Here is a 24,062-nt window from a genome sequence, read left to right on the forward strand (position 1 = left end):
CACTGACCTCAACCGATCGGCACATTTAACCGATGGATAGCTGTACAGTGTTGCAATGTGTCTCGGGCTTTGCCTGATTTCCCCTGGCGAAAGTGGGGCGGTAACGGGCTCAAGATCGAGTCGATAGTCTCACCAGCCCATTACCACCTGCAATGTGGCCGCTGCCACTTTCAAAGGGGCCTATTTTTGTGGGCCCAAGACAAAATGGTACTTGAGGGAGTTGGTGAAGGAACTTGAATGAAATTGTAATACTCAAAAGACCTGCATCAACAAGAATTGTTAATTCCATTGACTGACAAAACTCACTCGTAGACAGTGTCTGAGACTGAACGTTGGATAGGCTAAGATACAAGCCAACATTCCACCTCCCACCCCCGATTGGCAGTTCAACTACTTGAAACATCAGCAAATTTATTTTTCAAATCTTCTGTTCTGCACCAATAACTTGTATTTATATAGCAATATTCGTGAAGTAAAACGTTCCAGCGCATTTCACAGGAGCAAATATCAACGACCATTTGACACCGAGCCACACAAGGTGATTTTAGGAACAGGTGACAAGAGTTGGTTTTAAGGAGGGTCTTAAAGGAGGAGAGAGGTGGAGAGGTTTAGGGAGGGAGTTCCAGAGCTTGGGGCCCAGGCAGCTGAAGGCACGGCCGCCAGTGGTGGAGTGATTATAATCAGGGATGCTCAAGAGGCCAGGATCTAAGGAGCACAGATATCTCGGAGGATTGTAGGGCTGGAGGAGATTTCAGAGATAGGGAGGCACGAGCCAATGTAGGTCAGCGAGCACAGGGGGTGATGGGTGAGCGGGACTTGGTGCGAGTTAGGACATGGGGCAGTGAGCACAGGGGATGATGGGTGAACGGGACTTGGTGCAAGTTAGGACACGGGTCAGCGAGCACAGGGGGTGATGGGTGAGCGGGACTTGGTGCGAGTTAGGACACAGGGCAGTGAGCACAGGGGGTGATGGGTGAGCGGGACTCGGTGCAAGTTAGGAAACGGGGCAGCAAGCACAGGGGGTGATGGGTGAGTGGGACTCGGCGCGAGTTAGGACACAGGGCAGCGAGTACAGTGGGTGATGGGTGAGTGGGACTCGGCGCGAGTTAGGACACGGGGCAGTGAGTACAGTGGGTGATGGGCGAGTTAGGATAATCTCAAGTTTATGGAGAGTGGAAGATGGGAGGCCGGCCAGGAGAGCGTTGGAATAGTGATAATGTTGCCCACTCTCTGTGCCTTGCCCTTATAATAACCTGTGTTTATTCAGCTTTGGTTTGGGTTACAGGTCAGTGAGTCCAACATGTTCGGAGCGATACTCCCAGTGTTGCTGATGATGGACATTGTGAGCTGTGCGGCACAATCAAGGCCCAGCACAAAAGGCAACAGCACTGTCGGCCAAGGAGACTGGATCTGGAACCAGCTGTACTGCTGGGAGGGCGATACAAAGCCCAAACAAATCGGGAAGGTAAGATTCCTTAAACTTTTCACCCCCTCCCCTTCCTGCTCCCAGGCATATGCCGGTGTCACTTTGAAGCCAACTGCTCCCATATCATCATCATCAACATCATAGGCAGTCCCTCGGAATCCACTCTTACAATGAGTCCTTTGGTGGCTGAACAGTCCAATACGAGAGCCACAGTCTCTGTCACAGGTGGGACAAATAGTTGTTGAGGGAAGGGGTGTGTGGGACTGGTTTGCCCGCACGCTCTTTTCGCTGCCTGTATTTGGTTTCTGCATGCTCTCGGCGATGAGACTCGAGGTGCTCAGCGCCCTCCCGGATGCTCTTCCTCCAGTTAGGGCGGTCTTTGGCCAGGGACTCCCAAATGTCAGTGAGAATGTTGCATTTTATCAAGGAGGTTTTGAGGGTGTCCCTGTAACGTTTCCGCTGTCCACCTTTGGCTCGTTTGCCGTGAAGGAGTTCCGAGTGGAGTCTCGTGTCGGGCATGTGGACAATGTGGCCTGCCCAGTGGAGCTGATCGAGTGTGGTCAGTGCTTCGATGCTGGGGATGTTGGCCTGGACGAGGGCACTGATGTTGGCGCATCAGTCCACCCTGGGGATTTGCAGGATCTTGCGGAGACATCGTTGGTGATATTTCTCCAGCGACTTGAGGTGTCTACTGTACATGGTCCATGTCTCTGAGCCATACAGGAGGGCGGGGATCACTACAGCCCTGTAGACCATGAGCTTGGTGGCAGATTTGAGGGCCTGGTCTTCGAACACTCTCTTCCTCAGGTGACTGAATGCTGCACAGGCACACTGGAGGCGGTGTTGGATTTCGTCGTCAATGCCTGCTCTTGTTGATAGGAGACTACCATATACTGAGGGCTCGACTCTCTCAGATTCTGGTGTCAGCTGTGGCTCAGTGGGTAGCACTCTCGTAAGAACATAAATTGGAGCAGGATTTGGCCCCTCGAGCCTGCCTTGCCATTCAATGAGATCATGGCTGTTCTACGACCTCAACTCCACTTTCCCGCCCAATCTCCATATCCCTTAGTTGGCTTAGTATCCAACAAACTATGCGTCTCTGTCATGAGTATATTGAATGACTGAGCATCCACAACTCTCTGGGGTAGAGAATTTACCTCTGATTTAGAAGGTTCCACTCCATGAGATGTAATCCAGGCTGACACTCCCAGTGCAGTGCTGAGGGAGTGCTGCACTGTCGGAGGTGCCGTCTTTCAGATGAGACGTTAAACCGAGGCCCCGTCTGCTCTCTCAGGTGGATGTAAAAGATCCCATGGCACTATTTCGAAGAAGAGCAGGGGAGTTCTCTCCTGTGTCCTGGCCAATATTTATCCCTCAACCAACATGGCTAGAACAGATGATCTGGTCATTGTCACATTGCTGTTTGTGGAAGCTTGCAGTGCGCAAATTGGCTGCCAGGTTTTATACATTACAACAGTGACTACACTTCAAATAAATACTTCATTGGCTGTAAAGTGTTCTGGTACGTCTTGAAGTTGTGAAAGGCACTATATAAATTCTAGTCTTTCACGACAGAGACGCGCTGAGCATCGTGAATGGGACTCATGGACACAAACCCAAGTGCCCCCATTTATATTCCTGACTAGATGGTGTTGCGTTTAATATTGAGACAGAGATTTCAGAAGAACAACATCATCATAGGCAGTCCCTCGAGATCGAGGGAGACTTGCTTCCACCCTTAGCTTGAGTTCTCAGGTGACTCAACAGTCCAATACGTGAACCACAGTCTCTGTCACAGGTGGGACAGACAGTGGTTGAGGGAAAGGGTGGGTGGGACTGGTTTGCCGCACGCTCCTTCCGCTGCCTGCGCTTGGTTTCTGCATGCTCTCGGCGACGAGACTCGAGGTACTCAGCACCCTCCCGGATGCTCTTCCTCCACTTAGGGCGGTCTTTGGCCAGGGACTCCCAGCTGTCAGTGGGGATGTTGCACTTTATCAGGGAGGCTTTGAGGGTGTCCTTGTAACGTTTCCTCTGCCCACCTGGGGCTCGCTTGCCGTGGACGAGTTCCAAGTAGAGCGCTTGCTTTGGGAGTCTCGTGTCTGACATGCGAACAATGTGGCCCTGCCCAATGGAGCTGATCGAGTGTGGTCTGTGCTTCAATCCTGAGGATGTTGGCCTGCATGAGGACGCTAATGTTGGTGTGTCTGTCCTCCCAGGGGATAACAGTGTGATGCCAAGCAGCATTACCGGGGCACTGACTTCATGGCCATTAGGAATGACCCTGGGTCACGGAAGCAGTGGGAAGGGGGTCATGTGATTTGGCTTTACTGCAATGGGGGGCTCAGGGTCCCAGGACCTGGGAGCGCTGGGGTTGGGAGCAATGATCTGCAAACAGAGATGAGGGAAGTTCCAGAAACAGTGGGGCAAGATCCTGGGATCTGGGGATAGGGATTTGGGGACATGTGGGAGGGAACTTTTCATGGCTCTTTTTTATTAATTCACGGGATGTGGGCGTTGCTGGCAAGGCCGGCATTTATTGCCCATCCCTAATTGCCCCGTGAGAAGATGGTGGTGAGCCGCCTTCTTGAACCGCTGCAGTCCGTGTGGTGAAGGTGACTTTGTCGCAGCGGTTTGTTCAAACTGAGTGGCTCGCTGGGCCATTTCAGAATTTTGCCGTGGGTCTGGAGTTACATATAGTTCCAGACTGAGTAAGGTCGGCAGATTTCCTTCCCGAAAGGCCATTAGTGAATCAGATGGGTTTTTAACGACAATATGGTAGTTACCATTACAGAGACTAGCTTTTTATTCCAGATTTATTTAATTAACTGAATTTAAATTCCCCAGCTGCCATGGTGGGATTTGAACTCTGGTCTCGGGATCATCAGTCCCAAGGTAGACAAGTCCCCTGGTCCTGATGAAACGCATCCCAGGGTATTAAAAGAGATGGCGGAAGTTATAGCAGATGCATTCGTTATAATCTACCAAAATTCTCTGGACTCTGGGGAGGTACCAGCGGATTGGATAGCAGCTAATGTAAAGCCTCTGTTTAAAAAAGGGGGCAGGCAAAAGGCAGGTAACTATAGGCCGGTTAGTTTAACATCTGTAGTGGGGAAAATGCTTGAAGCTATCATTAAGGAAGAAATAGCGGGACATCTAGATAGGAATAGTGCAATCAAGCAGACGCAACATGGATTCATGAAGGGGAAATCATGTTTAACTAATTTACTGGACTTCTTTGAGGATGTAACGAGCATGGTGGATAGAGGTGTACCGATGGATGTGGTGTATTTAGATTTCCAAAAGGCATTCGATAAGGTGCCACACAAAAGGTTACTGCAGAAGATAAAGGTACACGGAGTCAGAGGAAATGTATTAGCATGGATCGAAAATTGGCTAGCTAACAGAAAGCAGAGAGTCGGGATAAATGGGTCCTTTTCGGGTTGGAAATCGGTGGTTAGTGGTGTGCCACAGGGATCGGTGCTGGGACCACAACTGTTTACAATATACATAGATGACCTGGAAGAGGGGACAGAGTGTAGTGTAACAAAATTTTCAGCTGACACAAAGATTAGTGGGAAAGCGGGTTGTGTAGAGGACACAGAAAGGCTGCAAAGAGATTTGGATAGGTTAAGCGAATGGGCTAAGGTTTGGCAGATGGAATACAATGTCGGAAAATGTGAAGTCATCCACCTAGGAAAAAAAAAACAGTAAAAGGGAATATTATTTGAATGGGGAGAAATTACAACATGCTGAGGTGCAGAGGGACCTGGGGGTCCTTGTGCATGAATCCCAAAAAGTTAGTTTGCAGGTGCAGCAGGTAATCAGGAAGGCGAATGGAATGTTGGCCTTCATTACGAGAAGGATGGAGTACAAAAGCAGGGGGGTCCTGCTGCAACTGTATAGGGTATTGGTGAGGCCACACCTGGAGTACTGCGTGCAGTTTTGGTCACCTTACTTAAGGAAGGATATACTAGCCTTGGAGGGGGTACAGAGACGATTCACTAGGCTGATTCCGGAGATGAGGGGGTTACCTTATGATGATAGATTGAGTAGACTGGGTCTGCTCCCAGAGGTTTGTGAATCTGTGGAATTCTCTGCCCAAGGAAGCAGTTGAGGCTAGCTCATTGAATGTATTCAAGTCATAGATAGATAGATTTTTAATCAATAAGGGAATTAAGGGTTACGGGGAGCGGGCGGGTAAGTGGAGCTGAGTCCACGGCCAGATCAGCCATGATCTTGTTGAATGGCGGAGCAGGCTCGAGGGGCTAGATGGCCTACTCCTGTTCCTAATTCTTATGTTCTTATTTTCTTATGTCCGGACCTCGGGATTACTGACCCAGTAACGTTACCACTGTGCACAACTTGCCATGGTGGGCCTCAAACTCATGACTCCATGGATGCCAGCTGAATAGAATAGTCACTGCATTACCATACCCACGATCCACTTCACTGGCAATACTCAGCCTCGGCTGTGCCACGAGGACACGATGGAGGTGACACACTTCCCCGGGGGAGGGGTGCTGGAGGGGCCTCAATGGGCAGCTCCCCTCAGGAGCCTCCCCTGGGCTCCATCCTGGCTGGGCCCAGAGCATCAGTGGAAGGGGTCACACCACAGCCGAATGAACAATGACGGACAGGGAAAGACCATTTCGTCTATCCCTCCTGTCCCACACAGCTGCGATCACTCGTGCATCACAATGCACACACTGTCCCCAACCCACTCGGAAACCATGTCATCTTCCGGGAGAGTTGAAAAAGCAATTCAACAACAAAAATTTGTATTTATATAGCACCTTTAACGTAGTAAAATGTCCCAGGATGCTTCACAGGAGAGATTATCGAACAAAATTGGACACCGAGCCGCATAAGGCGATATTAGGGACGTGACCAAAGGTTTGGCCAAAGAAGTCGGTTTTAAGGAGCGTCATTGGTGGAGCAGGCTCGAGGGGTCATATGGATGCCAGCATTTATTATGTTCTTAAAGGAAGAGACAGACAGAGAGGTTTCCAGAGCTTAGAGCCCAGGCAGATGTCGGCACGGCCTTGAATGGTGGAGCGATGGAAATCGGGGAGGTGCGAGAGACCAGAATTGGGGGAGTTCAGAGAGAGGGAGAGAGGCTTGTCGAGCTAGAGGAGGATACAGAGGTTGGGGAGGGGCGAGACCAGGGAAGAGTTTGAAAATAAGGATGATGATATTAAAATGGTATTGTTGCTGGACAGGGAGGTGGTGTAGGTAAGCGAGCACAGGGGGTGATGGGGAGCGGGATTGGTGATCCAGGGTATGATGAGCGAGGGGGATTGGTGATTCAGAGTGTGATGAGCGAGGGGGATTGGTGAATCGGCGTTTGATGGGGAGTGGGATTGGTGAATCACTGGTTGATGGGGAGCGGGATTGGTGGTTCGGTGAGTGATGGGGAGTGGGATTGGTGAATCACTGGTTGATGGGGAGCGGGATTAGTGAATCAGTGGGCAATGGGGAGTGGGATTGGTGAATCAGTGGGCGATGGGGAGTGGGATTGGTGAATCACTGGTTGATGGGGAGCGGGATTGGTGAATCAGTGGGCGATGGGGAGCGGGATTGGTGAATCACTGGTTGATGGGGAGCGGGATTGGTGGTTCGGTGAGTGATGGGGAGTGGGATTGGTGAATCACTGGTTGATGGGGAGCGGGATTGGTGAATCAGTGGGCAATGGGGAGCAGGATTGGTGAATCACTGGTTGATGGGGAGCGGGATTGGTGAATCAGTGGGCGATGGGGAGCGGGATTGGTGGTTCGGTGGGTGTTGGGGAGCGGGATTGGTGAATCAGCGGGTAATGCGGAGCGAGACTGGTGATTCAGCAGGTGAACGCCCCTTGGGACAACCTCAGGAAGAAAGGCGGTGCAGAGGGACCTGGGGGTCCTTGTGCATGAATCCCAAAAGGTTAGTTTGCAGGTGCAGCAGGTAATCAGGAAGGTGAATGGAATGTTGGCCTTCATTGCGAGAGGGATGGAGTACAAAAGCAGGGAGGTCCTGCTGCAACTGTATAGGGTATTGGTGAGGCCGCACCTGGAGTATTGCATGCAGTTTTGGTCACCTTACTTAAGGAAGGATATACTAGCTTTGGAGGGGGTACAGAGACGATTCACTCGGCTGATTCCGGAGATGAGGGGGTTACCTTATGATGATAGATTGAGTAGACTGGGTCTTTACTCGTTGGAGTTCAGAAGGATGAGGGGTGATCTTATAGAAACATTTAAAATAATGAAAGGGATAGACAAGGTAGAGGCAGAGAGGTCGTTTCCACTGGTCGGGGAGACTAGAACTAGAGGGCACAGCCTCAAAATACGGGGGAGCCAATTTAAAACCGAGTTGAGAAGGAATTTCTTCTCCCAGAGGGTTTGTGAATCTGTGGAATTCTCTGCCCAAGGAAGCAGTTGAGGCTAGCTCATTGAATGTATTCAAATCACAGATAGATAGATTTTTAACCAATAAGGGAATTAAGGGTTATGGGGAGCGGGCGGGTAAGTGGAGCTGAGTCCACGGCCAGATCAGCCATGATCTTGTTGAATGGCGGAGCAGGCTCGAGGGGCTAGATGGCCTACTCCTGTTCCTAATTCTTATGTTCTTATTTTCTTATGTCCGGACCTCGGGATTACTGACCCAGTAACGTTACCACTGTGCACAACTTGCCATGGTGGGCCTCAAACTCATGACTCCATGGATGCCAGCTGAATAGAATAGTCACTGCATTACCATACCCACGATCCACTTCACTGGCAATACTCAGCCTCGGCTGTGCCACGAGGACACGATGGAGGTGACACACTTCCCCGGGGGAGGGGTGCTGGAGGGGCCTCAATGGGCAGCTCCCCTCAGGAGCCTCCCCTGGGCTCCATCCTGGCTGGGCCAGAGCATCAGTGGAAGGGGTCACACCACAGCCGAATGAACAATGACGGACAGGGAAAGACCATTTCGTCTATCCCTCCTGTCCCACACAGCTGCGATCACTCGTGCATCACAATGCACACACTGTCCCCAACCCACTCGGAAACCATGTCATCTTCCGGGAGAGTTGAAAAAGCAATTCAACAACAAAAATTTGTATTTATATAGCACCTTTAACGTAGTAAAATGTCCCAGGATGCTTCACAGGAGAGATTATCGAACAAAATTGGACACCGAGCCGCATAAGGCGATATTAGGGACGTGACCAAAGGTTTGGCCAAAGAAGTCGGTTTTAAGGAGCGTCATTGGTGGAGCAGGCTCGAGGGGTCATATGGATGCCAGCATTTATTATGTTCTTAAAGGAAGAGACAGACAGAGAGGTTTCCAGAGCTTAGAGCCCAGGCAGATGTCGGCACGGCCTTGAATGGTGGAGCGATGGAAATCGGGGAGGTGCGAGAGACCAGAATTGGGGGAGTTCAGAGAGAGGGAGAGAGGCTTGTCGAGCTAGAGGAGGATACAGAGGTTGGGGAGGGGCGAGACCAGGGAAGAGTTTGAAAATAAGGATGATGATATTAAAATGGTATTGTTGCTGGACAGGGAGGTGGTGTAGGTAAGCGAGCACAGGGGGTGATGGGGAGCGGGATTGGTGATCCAGGGTGTGATGAGCGAGGGGGATTGGTGATTCAGAGTGTGATGAGCGAGGGGGATTGGTGAATCGGCGTTTGATGGGGAGTGGGATTGGTGAATCACTGGTTGATGGGGAGCGGGATTGGTGAATCAGTGGGCAATGGGGAGTGGGATTGGTGAATCAGTGGGCGATGGGGAGTGGGATTGGTGAATCACTGGTTGATGGGGAGCGGGATTGGTGAATCAGTGGGCAATGGGGAGTGGGATTGGTGAATCAGTGGGTGATGGGGAGTGGGATTGGTGAATCAGTGGGCGATGGGGAGTGGGATTGGTGAATCAGTGGGTGATGGGGAGTGGGATTGGTGAATCACTGGTTGATGGGGAGCGGGATTGGTGAATCAGTGGGCGATGGGGAGTGGGATTGGTGAATCAGCGTTTGATGGGGAGCGGGATTGGTGAATCAGTGGGCGATGGGGAGTGGGATTGGTGAATCAGCGTTTGATGGGGAGTGGGATTGGTGAATCAGCGGGTAATGCGGAGCGAGACTGGTGATTCAGCAGGTGAACGCCCCTTGGGACAACCTCAGGAAGAAAGGCGGTGCAGAGGGACCTGGGGGTCCTTGTGCATGAATCCCAAAAGGTTAGTTTTCAGGTGCAGCAGGTAATCAGGAAGGTGAATGGAATGTTGGCCTTCATTGCGAGAGGGATGGAGTACAAAAGCAGGGAGGTCCTGCTGCAACTGTATAGGGTATTGGTGAGGCCGCACCTGGAGTACTGCGTGCAGTTTTGGTCACCTTACTTAAGGAAGGATATACTAGCTTTGGAGGGGGTACAGAGACGATTCACTCGGCTGATTCCGGAGATGAGAGGGTTACCTTATGATGATAGATTGAGTAGACTGGGTCTTTACTCGTTGGAGTTCAGAAGGATGAGGGGTGATCTTATAGAAACATTTAAAATAATGAAAGGGATAGACAAGGTAGAGGCAGAGAGGTTGTTTCCACTGGTCGGGGAGACTAGAACTAGAGGGCACAGCCTCAAAATACGGGGGAGCCAATTTAAAACCGAGTTGAGAAGGAATTTCTTCTCCCAGAGGGTTTGTGAATCTGTGGAATTCTCTGCCCAAGGAAGCAGTTGAGGCTAGCTCATTGAATGTATTCAAATCACAGATAGATAGATTTTTAACCAATAAGGGAATTAAGGGTTATGGGGAGCGGGCGGGTAAGTGGAGCTGAGTCCACGGCCAGATCAGCCATGATCTTGTTGAATGGCGGAGCAGGCTCGAGGGGCTAGATGGCCTACTCCTGTTCCTAATTCTTATGTTCTTATGTTCTTATGTTCTTATGTTCTCGGCCGATGGGGAGGTCCAGGAGGAGACAGGGCCACCTGGGCGGACCCAGAATTTGAAAAAAACGGAAATAAGAACGGTGAATCTCACAGCTGTTTAATCGTGAAAAATGCCCATTGTGTTTTTCAGATACAATCAATGTGGCACAAGGAGGGACAAACTAAATATGACCTGCGTGGGGAGGGGGTAGGAACTATTTTTAAGGTGGAACCTGCCACTGGAAATATTGGTGTCTACAGAGAGTTGGATCGAGAAAAGAAGGATTGTTACCATTTAGAAGGATTTGTGATTGACAAAAAGTCTTTGAAGCAATTGGGTGGTTCAACCAACTTTAGCATCCAGATACTCGACCTCAATGACAACGCACCGATATTTAATCAAGACCCGTACAATGGAACTGTTCCTGAGATGTCCAGTAAAGGTAAGAACTTGCTTCAATGGAGTATGCAAGGATTAGATACAGAGTAAAGCTCCCTCTACACTGTCCCATCAAACACTCCCAGGGCAGGTACAGCATGGCGTTAGATACAGAGTAAAGCGCCCTCTACACTGTCCCATCAAACATTCCCAGGGCAGGTACAGCACAGGGTTAGATACAGAGTAAAGCTCCATCTACACTGTCCCATCAAACACTCCCAGGGCAGGTACAGGGGGTTAGATACAGAATAAAGCTCCCTCTACACTGTCCCATCAAACACTCCCAGGGCAGGTACAGCACGGGGTTAGATACAGAATAAAGCTCCCTCTACACTGTCCCACCAAACATTCCCAGGGCAGGTACAGGGGGTTAGATACAGAGTAAAGCTCCCTCTACACTGTCCCATCAAATATTCCCAGAGCAGGTACAGCACGGGGTTAGATACAGAGTAAAGCTCCCTCTACACTATCCCATCAAACACTCCCAGGGTAGGTACAGCACGGGTTAGATACAGAGTAAAGCTCCCTCTACACTGTCCCATCAAACACTCTCAGGGCAGTTATAGCACGGGTAAGATACAGAGTAAAGCTCCCTCTACACTATCCCATCAAACACTCCCAGGGCAGGTACAACACGGGGTTAGATACAGAGTAAAGCTCCCTCGACACTGTTCCATCAAACACTCCCAGGGCAGGTACAGCACGGGGTTAGATACAGAGTAAAGCTCCCTCTACACTGTCCCATCAAACACTCCCAGGGCAGGTACAGCACGGGTTAGATACAGAGTAAAGCTCCCTCTACACTGTCCCATCAAACACTCCCAGGGCGGGTACAGCACGGGTTAGATACAGAGTAAAGCTCCCTCTACACTGTCCCATCAAACACTCCCAGGGTAGGTACAGCATGGGTTAGATACAGAGTAAAGCTCCCTCTACACTGTCCCATCAAACACTCCCAGGGTAGGTACAGCACGGGGTTAGATACAGAGTAAAGCTCCCTCTACACTGTCCCATCAAACACTCCCAGGGCAGTTACAGCACAGGTTAGATACAGAGTAAAGCTCCCTCTACACTGTCCCATCAAACACTCCGAGGGCAGGTACAGCACGAGATTCGATCAGAATACCCGCTGCTGAAGCCCCCCTCACAAATGCCAGTGGCCCACTCTGGCCATGCGATTGTCCCCATTCTCTCCGCAGTCTGGGATGGGAAGGGGTTGGAGTCTGCGGGCTGCGGCTAGTGCGGGAGACGTTCCGCTCCGCCATTTTCTATTTGGCAGATAGGGCCCCACGGACCATCAATGTTTAGTGTTAATATCAACAACTATGAAGCCATTTCTGATGTTTCTGTTGTGAGATTGATATTTGTTTTAGCTTTACGGTGCAAGAACAGGGAAGCAACAAAAGCAGCTAGGCTGGGGGGAGAAGGGGATTCCCTGGGCGTGACTTGGAATACTCAGGGCCAGGTGCATAATAGGTTTATAATGTTGCAAAGCATAGTAGTAAGCCTAAGGACTGGGAGTGATTTAAAACTAGTAAAGGATGACCATAAAATTGATAAAAAGAGAGAAAATTGAATATATGAGCAAATTAGCAAGATATAAACAGATTGCAAGAACTTTTACAAGCATGTAAAAAGGAAGAGAGTAGCAAAAGTAAACATTGGTCCCTTAGAGGCAAGACAGAAAACATTATATTGGAGAACAAGGAAATGGCAGAGGCTTTAAACAAATATTTTGTATCTATCTTCACAGTAGAAGACACAAAAAGTATACGAACAATAGTGGGGAACCAAGGGTCTAATGAGGGTGAGGAACAAAGTAATTAATATAAGTAGAGAAAAAGTACTAGAAAATCTAATGGGACTAAATGCCGACAAATCTCCTGGACCTGATGGATTACATCCTAGAGTTCTAAAAGAGGTGGCTGCAGAGATAGTGGATGCACTGGTTGTAATCTTCCAAAATTCCCCAGATTCTAGAATGGTTCCAGTGAATTGGAAGGTAGCAAATGTAACCCCATTATTTACGAATGGGGGTGAGAGAAAACAGGGAACTACAGGCCAGGTAGCCTGACATCAGTCATCGGGAAAATGCTGGAATCCATTGTTAAGGAAGTGTTATCAGGGCACTTAGAAAATCATAACATGATTAGGCAGAGTCAACATGGTTTTATGAAAGGGAAATCGTGTTTGACAAAGTTATAGAGTTTTTTGAGTATGAACTAGCAGGATAGATAAAGGGGAACCAGTGGATGTAGTATATTTGGATTTCCAAAAGGCATTCGATAAGGAGCCACATTAAAGGTTGTTAAGCAAGATCAGGGCACATGGGGTTGGGGGTAAGGTATTAGCATGGATAAAGGATTGGTTCACAGACAGAAAACAGAGAGTAGGGATAAACGGGTAATTTTCAGATTGTCAGGCTGTAACTAGTGCGGTGCCGCAGGGATCAGTGCTGGGGCCTCAGCTATTTACAATGTATGATAATGATTTAGATGAAGGGACCAAGTGCAATGTATCCAAGTTTGATGATACAAAGCTAGGTGGAAAATTAAGATGTGAGGAGGATGCAAAGAGTCTGCAAAGGGATATAGACTGGTTAAGTGAATGGGCAATAAGGTGACAGATGGAGTATAATGTGGCGAAATGTGAGGTTATTTACTTTGGCTAGAAAAACAGAATTTTTTTTTCAATGGTGAGAAACTATTAAATATTGGTGTTCAGAGAGATTTAGGTTCTCGTGCAAGAAACACAGAGAGTTAATACGCAGGCACAGCAAACACTAAGGAAGGCAAATGGCCTGTTGGCCTTTATTGCTAGAGGGTTGGAGTACAAGAGGAAGGAAGTCTTGCTACAATTGTACAGGACTCTGTTGAGACCACACCTGGAGCACTGTGCACAGTTTTGGTCTCCTTATCTGAGGAAGGATATACTTGCCTTAGAGGCAATACAACGGAGGTTCATTGGATTGATTCCTGGGATGAGGGTTGTCCTATGAGAGGAGATGTAGATTGTGCCGATACTCTCTGGAGTTTAGAAGAATGAGAGGTGATCTCATTGAAACATACAAGATTCTGAAGGGGATTGACAGGGTAGATGCAGGGAGGATGTTTCCCCCGTGCTGGGGAGTCTAGAACCAGGGGGCACAGTCTCAGGATAAGGGGTCGGCTATTTAGGACTGAGATGAGGAGGAATTTCTTCACTCAGAAGGTTGTGAATCTTTGGAATTTTCTGTCCCAGGGGGCTATGGACACTCAGTTGTTGAGTATATTCAAGGCTAAGATCGCTAGAATTTTGGACTCTCAGGGAATGGAGGGATGTGGGGATCGGGCGGGAAAGTGTTGAGTTCGAAGATCAGCCGTGATCTTATTGAATGGCAGAGCAGGCTCGAGGGGCCGAATGGCCGACTTCTGCTCCTAATTCTTATGTTCTTATGCATTTAAGGGGCGGTTACATAAGCGTCTGAGGAAGAAGGGTTAAGCTAACAGATTTAGAAGAGGAAAGACGGGAAGAGCATAAATGCCGGTATGGACTGGTTGGGCCATAATGTCCAGTTTCTGTGCCGTTTATCCTGTGTAATCCTATATAAATGGGTTACTGCTTCTGCCAAAAAATGGAGGCGAGAGGAAGGTTACAGAAACGCATTGAACGTTCTTCGCTAATATTGCCAACAGAGCAGGATTGGAGTGCGTCATACGTTAATCTGCATTATTCCTCTGTGTTCACCCCCCTCCACCCCTCCCCGCCCCCCCCGCTCCACTCAGGAACCACTGTGCTGACCGTCAGGGCTGAAGATGCGGATGACCCAACCGTTGGCAAACACGTAAATGTAACCTACAAGCTGCTGAACAACGAGCAGAATTTCTTCATTGAACAGATGACGGGTGAGGAGCACGCGAGATCAAACCCGTCGCCTTGGGTCTGAACCCTTGGGGGGTGAACCCGTGGGTCTGAACCCGTGGGGGGTGAACCCGTGGGGGGTGAACCCCTGGGTCTGTACCCGTGGGGGGTGAACCCGTGGGGGGTGAACCCCTTGGTTTGAACCCGTGGGGGTGAACCCGTGGGGGGTGAACCCCTGGATCTGAACCCGTGGGGGGTGAACCCCTGGGTCTGTACCCGTGGGGGGTGAACCCGTGGGGGGTGAACCCCTTGGTCTGTACCCGTGGGGGGTGAACCCGTGGGGGGTGAACCCCTGGGTCTGTACCCGTGGGGGGTGAACCCCTGGGTCTGAACCCGTGGGGGGTGAACCCGTGGGGGTGAACCCGTGGGGGTGAAACCCTGGGTCTGAACCCGTGGGGGTGAACCCATGGGGGGGGAACCCCTGGATCTGAACCCGTGGGGGGTGAACCTGTGGGGGGTGAACCCGTGGGTCTGAACCCGTGGGGGGTGAACTCCTGGGTCTGTACCCGTGGGGGGTGTACCCGTGGGGGGTGAGCCCTTGGGGATGAAACCCTGGGTCTGAACCCGTGGGGGTGAACCCGTGGGTCTGAACCCGTGGGGGGTGAGCCCGTGGGGGTGAAACCCTGGGTCTGAACCCGTGGGGGTGAACCCATGGGGGGGGAACCCCTGGGTCTGAACCCGTGGGGGTGAACCCGTGGGGGGGGGATCCCCTGGGTCTGAACCCGTGGGGGTGAACCCGTGGGGGGTGAACCCATGGGGGGTGAAACCATGGGGGGGTGAACCCATGGGTCTGTACCCGTGAGGGTGAACCCGTGGGGGGTGAACACGTGGGGGTGAACACGTGGGGGTGAACCCCTGAGTCTGTACCCGTGGGTCTGTACCCGTGGGGGGTGTACCCGTGGGGGGTGAACCCATGGCGGTGAACGCCTGGGTCTGTACCCATGGGGGGTGTACCCGTGGGGGGTGAACCCGTGCGGGGTGAACCCGCGGGGGTGAACCCCTGGGTCTGTACCTGTGGTGAGTGTACCCGTTGCGGTGAACCCCTGGGTCTGTACCCATGGGGGGTGTACCCATGGGGGGTGTACCCGTGGGAGTGAACCCGTGGGGGTGAACCCCTGGGTCTGTACCCGTGGGGGGTGAACCCGTGGGGGTGAACCCGTGGCGGTGAACCCCTGGGTCTGTACCCGTGGCAGGTGTACCTGTGGGGGTGAACCCGTGGGGTTGAACTAGTGGCGGTGAACCCCTGGGTCTGTACCCGTGGGGGGTGTACCTGTGGGGGGTGAACCCGTGGGGGTGAACCCCTGGGTCTGTACCCGTGGCAGGTGTACCTGTGGGGGTGAACCCGTGGGGTTGAACTAGTGGCGGTGAACCCCTGGGTCTGTACCCGTGGCAGGTGTACCCGTGGGGGTGAACCCGTGGGGGTGAACCCCTGGGTCTGTACCCGTGGGGGGTGTACCCGTGGGGGGTGAACCCATGGGGGTGAACCCCTGGGTCTGTACCCGTGGGGGGTGTACCCGTGGGGGGTGAACCCATGGGGGTGAACCCCTGGGTCTGTACCCGTGGGGGGTGTACCCGTGGCAGGTGTACCCGTGGGGATGAACCCGTGGGGGTGAACTAGTGGCGGTGAACCCCTGGGTCTGTACCCGTGGGGGGTGTACCCGTGGGGGGTGAACCCATGGGGGTGAACCCCTGGGTCTGTACCCGTGGCAGGTGTACCTGTGGGGGTGAACCCGTGGGGTTGAACTAGTGGCGGTGAACCCCTGGGTCTGTACCCGTGGCAGGTGTACCCGTGGGGGGTGAACCCGTGGCGGTGAAGTCGGCCCTCTCTAGAAATGCGGGACGGGCTTGGAGCCAATCGGCAGCCACCGTGTATACTGCGCCCAATTGGACAGGAAAGAGAATCGGCCCGGCGTCTCACTATCGGCTCGTTTCTGGCGAAGAGAAATTTCACTCCGGTTTTCTCAGTCTCCCAATTATCTGCTTTTTTCCCCTTGACAATTTACTTTCTTTCGGATGGGACGTCAAAACAACGCCCCGTCTGACCTCTGAGGCGAGGACATGAAAGACCCCACAGCCACTATTGCGAAGAAGAGCACAGAGTTCTTCCCGCTGTCCTGGGGCCAAATATTTATCCCTCGACCGCCACCTAAACACAACTGATCTGGTCATTTATCACATTGCTGTTTGAGGGACCTTGCTGTGCGCAATCTGGTTACTGAGTCACTATTTCCTGTGACTCAAAATATGAGTGGACTGAATCCAGGTTTTTCTTTATGCGTCCCTGGGATGTGGGCGTCGCTGGCAAGGCCGGCATTTATTGCCCATCCCTAATTGCCCCTTGAGAAGGTGGTGGTGAACCGCCTTCTTGAACCGCTGCAGTCCGTGTGGTGAAGGTGCTCCCACAGTGCTGTTAGGGAGGGAGTTCCAGGATTGTGACCCAGCGACGATGAAGGAACGGCCGATATATTTCCAAGTCAGGATGGTGTGTGACTGGGAGGGGAACGTGGAGGTGGTGGTGTTCCCATGCGCCTGCTGCCCTTGTCCTTCTAGGTGGTAGAGGTCGTGGGTTTGGGAGGTGCTGCCGAAGAAGCCTTGGCGAGTTGCTGCAGTGCATCTTGTAGATGGTACACACTGCAGCCAGGGGGCGCCGGTGGTGGAGGGAGTGAGTGTTGAAGGTGGGGGATGGTCCCAGATCCCAGGCTTTCTTGGAAATGCCATTTTGGTATTTGAGATTGGCATTCCCTCCAATTGTCCATCCCCTCCCTCCTTCGAGTTGGAGTTTCTTTGGATAGCATGGGCCAGATCCATGTCCTAAACATACATTAATAACAGGATATCACTGACACAGCGTGGTGCTACTGCAGCATTGAAAGTAAATCTCTATTAGAATCCCATTAAGATGTCAGTGCAGTAGATGCAGGGCGGATGTTTCCCCCCGGGCTGGGGAGTCTACAACCAGGGGTCACAGGCTCAGGATAAGGGGTCGGCCATTTAGGACTGAGATGAGGAGAAATTTCTTCACTCAGTGGGTGGTGAATCTTTGGAATTCTCTGCCCCAGAGGGCTGTGGAAGCTCAGTTGTTGAGTATATTCAAGACAAAGATCGCTAGATTTTTAGAATCTAAGGGAATCATAAGAACATAAGAAATAGGAGCAGGAGTCGGCCATTTGCCCCCTTGAGCCTGCTCCGCCATTTAATACGATCATGGCTGACCTGATCATGGACTCAGCTCCACTTCCCTGCCCACTCCCCATAACCCTTGACTCCCTTATCGCACAAAAATCTGTCTATCTCAGTCTTGAATATATTCTATGACCCAGCCTCCACAGCTCTCTGGGGCAGTGAATTCCACAGATTTACAACCCTCTGAGAGAACAAATTCCTCCTTATCTCAGTTTTAAATGGGCGGCCCCTTATTCTGAGACTATGTCCCCTAGTTCTAGTCTCCCCTATGAGTGGAAATATCCTCTCTGCATCCACCTTGTCGAGACCCCTCATTATCTTATATGCTCGATAAGATCACCTCTCATTCTTCTGAACTTCAATGAGTATAGGCCCAACCTACTCAACCTTTCTTCATAAGTCAACCCCCTCATCTCAGAAATCAACCTACTGAACCTTCTCTAAACAGCCTCCAACGCAAGTATATCCCTTCTTAAATACGGAGACCAAAACTGCACGCAGTACTCCAGGTGTGGCCTCACCAATACCCTGTACAGTTGTAGCAGGACTTCTCCGCTTTTATACTCTAACCCCCTTTGCAATAAAGGCCAACATTCCATTTGCCTTCCTGATCACTTGCTGTACCTGCATACTAACTTTTTGTGCTTCATGCACAAGTACCCCCAGGTCTCTCTGTACTGCAGCACTTTGCAATTTTTCTCCATTTAAATTACAGTTTGCTTTTCTATTTTTTCTGCCAAAGTGGATAACCTCACATTTTCCCACATTATACTCCAGCTGCTAAATTTTTGCCCACTCACTTAGCCTGTCTATATCCCTTTGCAGATTTTTTGTGTCCTCCTCACAATTTGCCTTTCCCACCCATCTTTGTATCATCAGCAAACTTGGCTACATTACACTCGGTCCCTTCATCCAAGTCATTGATATAGATTGTAAATAGTTGAGGCCCCAGAGATATGGGGATCGGGCGGGAAAGTGAAGTGGAGATCGAAGATCTGCCATGATCTTATTGAATGGCGGAGCAGGCTCGAGGGTCCGAATGGCCGACTCATGTTCCTATTTCTTATGTTTCTTATGTAAGGTTCTTTTCGTATTGAAGCCTTGGAATGTCAACTGTGTTAGCTGTCTCAATAGGTAGCACTGTCCCTGGTGTACTGACCAACATTTAACACCAACCTCACTGAAACAGATTTTCTGGTTATTTATCACATTGCTGTTTGTGGGGCTTGCTGTGTGTAACAATCACTGCACTTCAACCTGACTCATTTTATGTGAAGCACTTGGAGACATTTCAGCCACGGCTCTCTCATCTCTGAGTCAGAAGATCGTGGGTTCGAGTTCCACTCCAGGGACTTGACCACATAAATCTAGGCCGATATTCCAGTGCAGTACTGAGGGAGCGCCGTACTGTCGGAGGTGCTGTCTTTTAGATGAGACATTAAACCGAGGCCCCATCTGCCCTCAGGTGGACATAAAAGATCCCATGTCCCATGGCACTATTTTGAAAAGAGCAGGGGTGTTATCCCCGATGTCCTGGGGCCAATATTTATCCCTCAATCCACATAACAAAAACAGATTATCTGGTCATTATCACATTGCTGTGTGTGGGAGCTTGCTGTGCGCAAATTGGCTGCCGCGTTTCCCACATTACAACAGTGACTACATTTTTTTTAAGTACTTTATTGGCTGTAAAGTGCTTTGGGATGTCCAGTAAAAGGCGCTATATAAATGCAAGTCTTTTTTTACATAGAGTTTGTCTGTGATGTGTGATGAATCTCACTTACAGTATCGTACAGTTGATTAAAAATGTTATCCTTCTCTATTTTATAGGAGTCATACGTATAAAGAACTCCAACCTGGATAGAGAGAAACAGAAAAACTATCAACTGATGGTCCAAGCCAAAGACATGGGTCTGGATCCGGGAGGAATGAGCTCCACTGGGACGGTCTACATCTCACTGAGCGACATCAATGACAACGCACCCTTCTTCCCACACAGTAAGATCCCTCCCCACCCACCGCTAACCAAGGTGGGGCGTCGGAACACGAGGAGGTCATTCAGCCCTCGTGTCTACTCTGCCATTCAATTAGATCATTGGCCGATCTGTAACACAACGCCAATACCCGCCTTAGCTCCGAAGCCCTCGATACCTAAAACAAGTCGATCAATCTCAGTCTTGAAAGCTCCAATTGACCCCCAGTAATCCACAGCCTTGGAGAAGATAGTTGCATATTTCCATAACTCTTTATGGAAGAAATTGGATTCCTGATTTCCCACCTAAACGGCCGAGCTCTAATCGTAAGAAGCTATTTGCACAGATGCATTTAAGGAGAAGTTAGATAAACACAAGAGGAAGCAAGGAATAGGAGATTATGCTGGTAGGGAGAGATGAAGAGGGGTGGGAAAGGCTTGTGTGAAGCATAAACACCGGCACAGACCAGTTAGGCCGTGGACCTGATGTAACATTATGGCCCAGAAATTGGCTTCTACCCCGTCTGCGGGCGGTGACACTTGGGAGGAATGAGACATTGTGCCAGGCGCAAAATCTCGCCCCTCGTAATAAATTGGGGTCACCGCCCCCGGAAGGAAGTGGAGGGCTAAATCAAGCGCTCCACTTCCTTCCTGCGGTGAGAGTGGGGCGGGGCGCATGGCTCGGGAGCGCGATGCACTGGGCCACGTAGCGCTGCCAGGTACGTGGGGCTCTTCCCTGAACGAAAGGGAGGATCCCACGCTGCATACTCTGCAGACGAGGAACCCATGGACCCGGACCACCGGGGAGACGGGGTAACCGGATGATCAGCAGAGCGCCAAGCCAAGTGATCGCGGCACCGACACCGCAGCCAAACCTCCATCGCAGCGGGACGAGAAGTGAGAGGGTTTTTTTCCAGCAACAGCAGCCGGCCATCTCTCATAAGTTTCACCCTGGTGTGCGCCCCCCTGAATCTGTCGCTGGCATCGCCCGCCGCTGTTTCAGGGGGCAAAACCCAATTTAGGGTCCGGCACACTAACGGGTCGATGCGCGCAGTGATGTTGTCATGATCTCTGCCGAAGCGCCGTCGATAAACTCTCGCGAGATTTAGCGGGTGTCATTAACACCGCCACTCCCCGTCACAAAGTCGTCTGTGCCTGGTTACCCCCCCGCCCCGGGAGGCACAAACACACCCAATTTCTCCCCCGATGTGCCCCCACATACTTGAGGTGAAAAGTGGAGAAAATTGACAAGAGTAAATCATCATCATCACAGGCAGTCCCTCGGAATCGAGGAAGACTTGCTTCCACTCCCAAAGTGAGTTCTTTGATGGCTGAACAGTCCGATACGAGAGCCACAGACCCTGTTACAGGTGGGACAGACATTCGTCGGGGGAAGGGGTCAGTGGGGCTGGTTTGCCGCGCGCTAGTTCCGCTGCATGCGCCTGACCTCTTCACGCACTTTGCGTTGAGATTCGAAGAGCTCAGCGCCCTCCCGGATGGACTTTCTCCACCTCGGGTGGTCTGCGGCAAGGGTCTCCCAGGTGTCAGTGGTGATGTCACACTTTACCAGGGAGGCTTTGAGGGTGTCCTTATAACGTTTCCGCTGTCCTCCTTTGGCTCATTTACCATGACGGAGCTCCGCATAAAGCATTTGCTTAGGGAGTCTCGTATCTGGCATGTGAACTATGTGGCCTGCCCCTGACCACACTCGATCAGCTTCGCTGGGCAGGCCACATAGTTCACATGGCAGATACGAGACTCCCTAAGCAAATGCTTTATGCGGATAAGAATAAATAAGCAGTGCTGAAAGTTGGAAGGTTAGAACCAATGGGTTCAGATAATGTTCTTCTCCTCCCTTTTTAAAGGTATTTTCTCATTATAAAGGCGTGAATATTTAGCACACCCTTATTTTTCCAGCAAGATCACATGCCCAATAAATGTGAGTTTTGTTGTACCCTCAGGACAATACAACTATTCTGCGTCGGAGGCCACCAGGATCGGAGCTGTGATCGGGCGAGTGAAAGCAGAGGATCTGGATGAAGGAGAAAATGCGAAAATATTGTACACAATTGTCAGTCGCATCAACACATTTCGTATTAAAACCGATCAACGCACACAACAGGGGATGATAATATTAAAGGAGGTAAATTGCCACTAACTGTATCTAACCCCATGCTGTACCTGCGCTGGGAGTGTTTGATGGGACAGTGTAGATGGAGCTTTACTCTGTATCTAACCCCCTGTACCTGCCCTGGGAGTTTTTGATGGGACAGTGTAGAGGGAGCTTTACTCTGTATCTAACCCCCTGTACCTGCCCTGGGAGTGTTTGATGGGACAGTGTAGAGGGAGCTTTACTCTGTATCTAACCCGTGCTGTACCTGCCCTGGGAGTGTTTGATGGGACAGTGTAGAGAGAACTTTACTCTGTATCTAGCCCCCTGTACCTGCCCTGGGAGTGTTTGATGGGACAGTGTAGAGGGAGCTTTACTCTGTATCTAACCCGTGCTGTACCTGCCCTGCGAGTGTTTGATGGGACAGTGTAGAGCGAGCTTTACTCTGTATCTAACCCGTGCTGTACCTGCCCTGGGAGTGTTTGATGGGACAGTGTAGAGATAACTTTACTCTGTATCTAACCCCCTGTATCTGCCCTGGGAATGTTTGATGGGACAGTGTAGAGGGAGCTTTACTCTGTATCTAACCCGTGCTGTACCTGCGCTGGGAGTGTTTGATGGGACAGTGTAGAGGGAGCTTTACTCTGTATCTAACCCCCTGTACCTGCCCTGGGAGTGTTTGATGGGACAGTGTAGAGGGAGCTTTACTCTGTATCTAACCCCGTGCTGTACCTGCCCTGGGAGTGTTTGATGGGACAGTGTAGAGGGAGCTTTACTCTGTATCTAACCCGTGCTGTACCTGCCCTTGGCTGATCTTGGCTGATCTTCCACCTCAACTCCACACTCCCACCCATCCCTTAATTCTCTTAATCCCTTACCTTGCCCCACATTCTCTCCCTTTCTGCCCTCGCCTGATGTGTATCCCTCCTGGACCCGGGAAGTTTCCATGCCGTCTTCACCAGCGTTGGACTCGTCCTCCTCTTGCGAGATCGCTTGTCCCGACTGGGACAGTAGCGGTGCGCCCTGACCCGCTAGTTACTGCCGGCTTTCCATTCCCACAGCCCCTGGACTTTGAGCAGCAGCCAAGGCTCCGCATCGAGCTGGAGGCAGAGAACCCCTCGCCCGTGAAGGGGACCCGGTACAAGACCAAGACAGTGCTGGTGGTACAGGTGCTGGATGTGGACGAGCCTCCAGTATTCAGCTTGCCCCACTACACCCTCAGCATCGCCGAGAACCTGCCCATTGGCACAGCCGTCGGGAAAGTCTCGGCAATGGACCCAGATCGGGCAAAGAACCGCGTGGGGTAAGAGCTCAGGAGACTCATTCCGTCAACTTGGCGTCACACGGAAAACAAATGTAAGGGAAAGAAAAGCATCATACTGCGGCTGCTGTAACTCTGGAATTATAACCAGAGAATGCTGGAAATCTCAGCGGGTCAGGCAGCATCTGCGGAGAGAGAAACAGCGTTAGTGTTTCAGCTCGGTGAGCCTTCGTCACAACTGAAAGTAGTTAGAGATTTAACAGTTGATAAATAGTAACTTCTTTATTCTATATATACACCTCCTGATTAGATTCCAGCCTGTAACTCACTCCCGGGTATCTGTTATTCTATATATAAACCCCCCCGAACCCCTCGATTAGATTCCAGCCTGTAACTCACTCCCGGGTATCTGTTCTTCTATATATAAACCCCCCGAACCCCTCGATTAGATTCCAGCCTGTAACTCACTCCCGGGTATCTGTTATTCTATATATTAACCCCCCGAACCCCTCGATTAGATTCCAGCCTGTAACTCACTCCTGGGTATCTGTTATTCTATATATAAACCCCCGAACCCCTCGATTAGATTCCAGCCTGTAACTCACTCCCGGGTATCTGTTATTCTATATATAAACCCCCCGAACCCCTCGATTAGATTCCAGCCTGTCACTCACTCCCGGGTATCTGTTATTCTAAATATAAAACCCCCCGAACCCCTCGATTAGATCCCAGACTGCAACTCACTCCCGGGTATCTGTTATTCTATATATAAACCCCCTGAACCCCTCGATTAGATTCCAGCCTGTAACTCACTCCCGGGTATCTGTTATTCTATATATAAACCCCCCGAACCCCTCGATTAGATTCCGGCCTGTAACTCACTCCCGGGTATCTG

At 50.8% G+C, this 24,062-nt stretch overlaps 1 protein-coding gene across 2 annotated transcripts in view; it reads left to right on the forward strand.

Moving 5' to 3' along the window:
- Window positions 1–24,062, forward strand: part of LOC139278991 (cadherin-5-like) — a 101,519-nt gene that overhangs the window by 39,265 nt on the left and 38,192 nt on the right. For both annotated transcript variants that reach the window (XM_070898291.1, XM_070898292.1), the window contains exons 2-7: window positions 1,286–1,465; window positions 10,454–10,745; window positions 14,506–14,625; window positions 19,655–19,822; window positions 21,758–21,939; window positions 22,968–23,209. In XM_070898291.1, the coding sequence (XP_070754392.1) occupies window positions 1,301–1,465; window positions 10,454–10,745; window positions 14,506–14,625; window positions 19,655–19,822; window positions 21,758–21,939; window positions 22,968–23,209 (1,169 nt within the window). In that variant the 5' untranslated portion in view covers window positions 1,286–1,300. The remainder of the gene's footprint in view (window positions 1–1,285; window positions 1,466–10,453; window positions 10,746–14,505; window positions 14,626–19,654; window positions 19,823–21,757; window positions 21,940–22,967; window positions 23,210–24,062) is intronic.

This window comes from Pristiophorus japonicus, chromosome 13, assembly GCF_044704955.1.
Source record: "Pristiophorus japonicus isolate sPriJap1 chromosome 13, sPriJap1.hap1, whole genome shotgun sequence".
NCBI classification, from domain to species: domain Eukaryota; kingdom Metazoa; phylum Chordata; class Chondrichthyes; family Pristiophoridae; genus Pristiophorus; species Pristiophorus japonicus.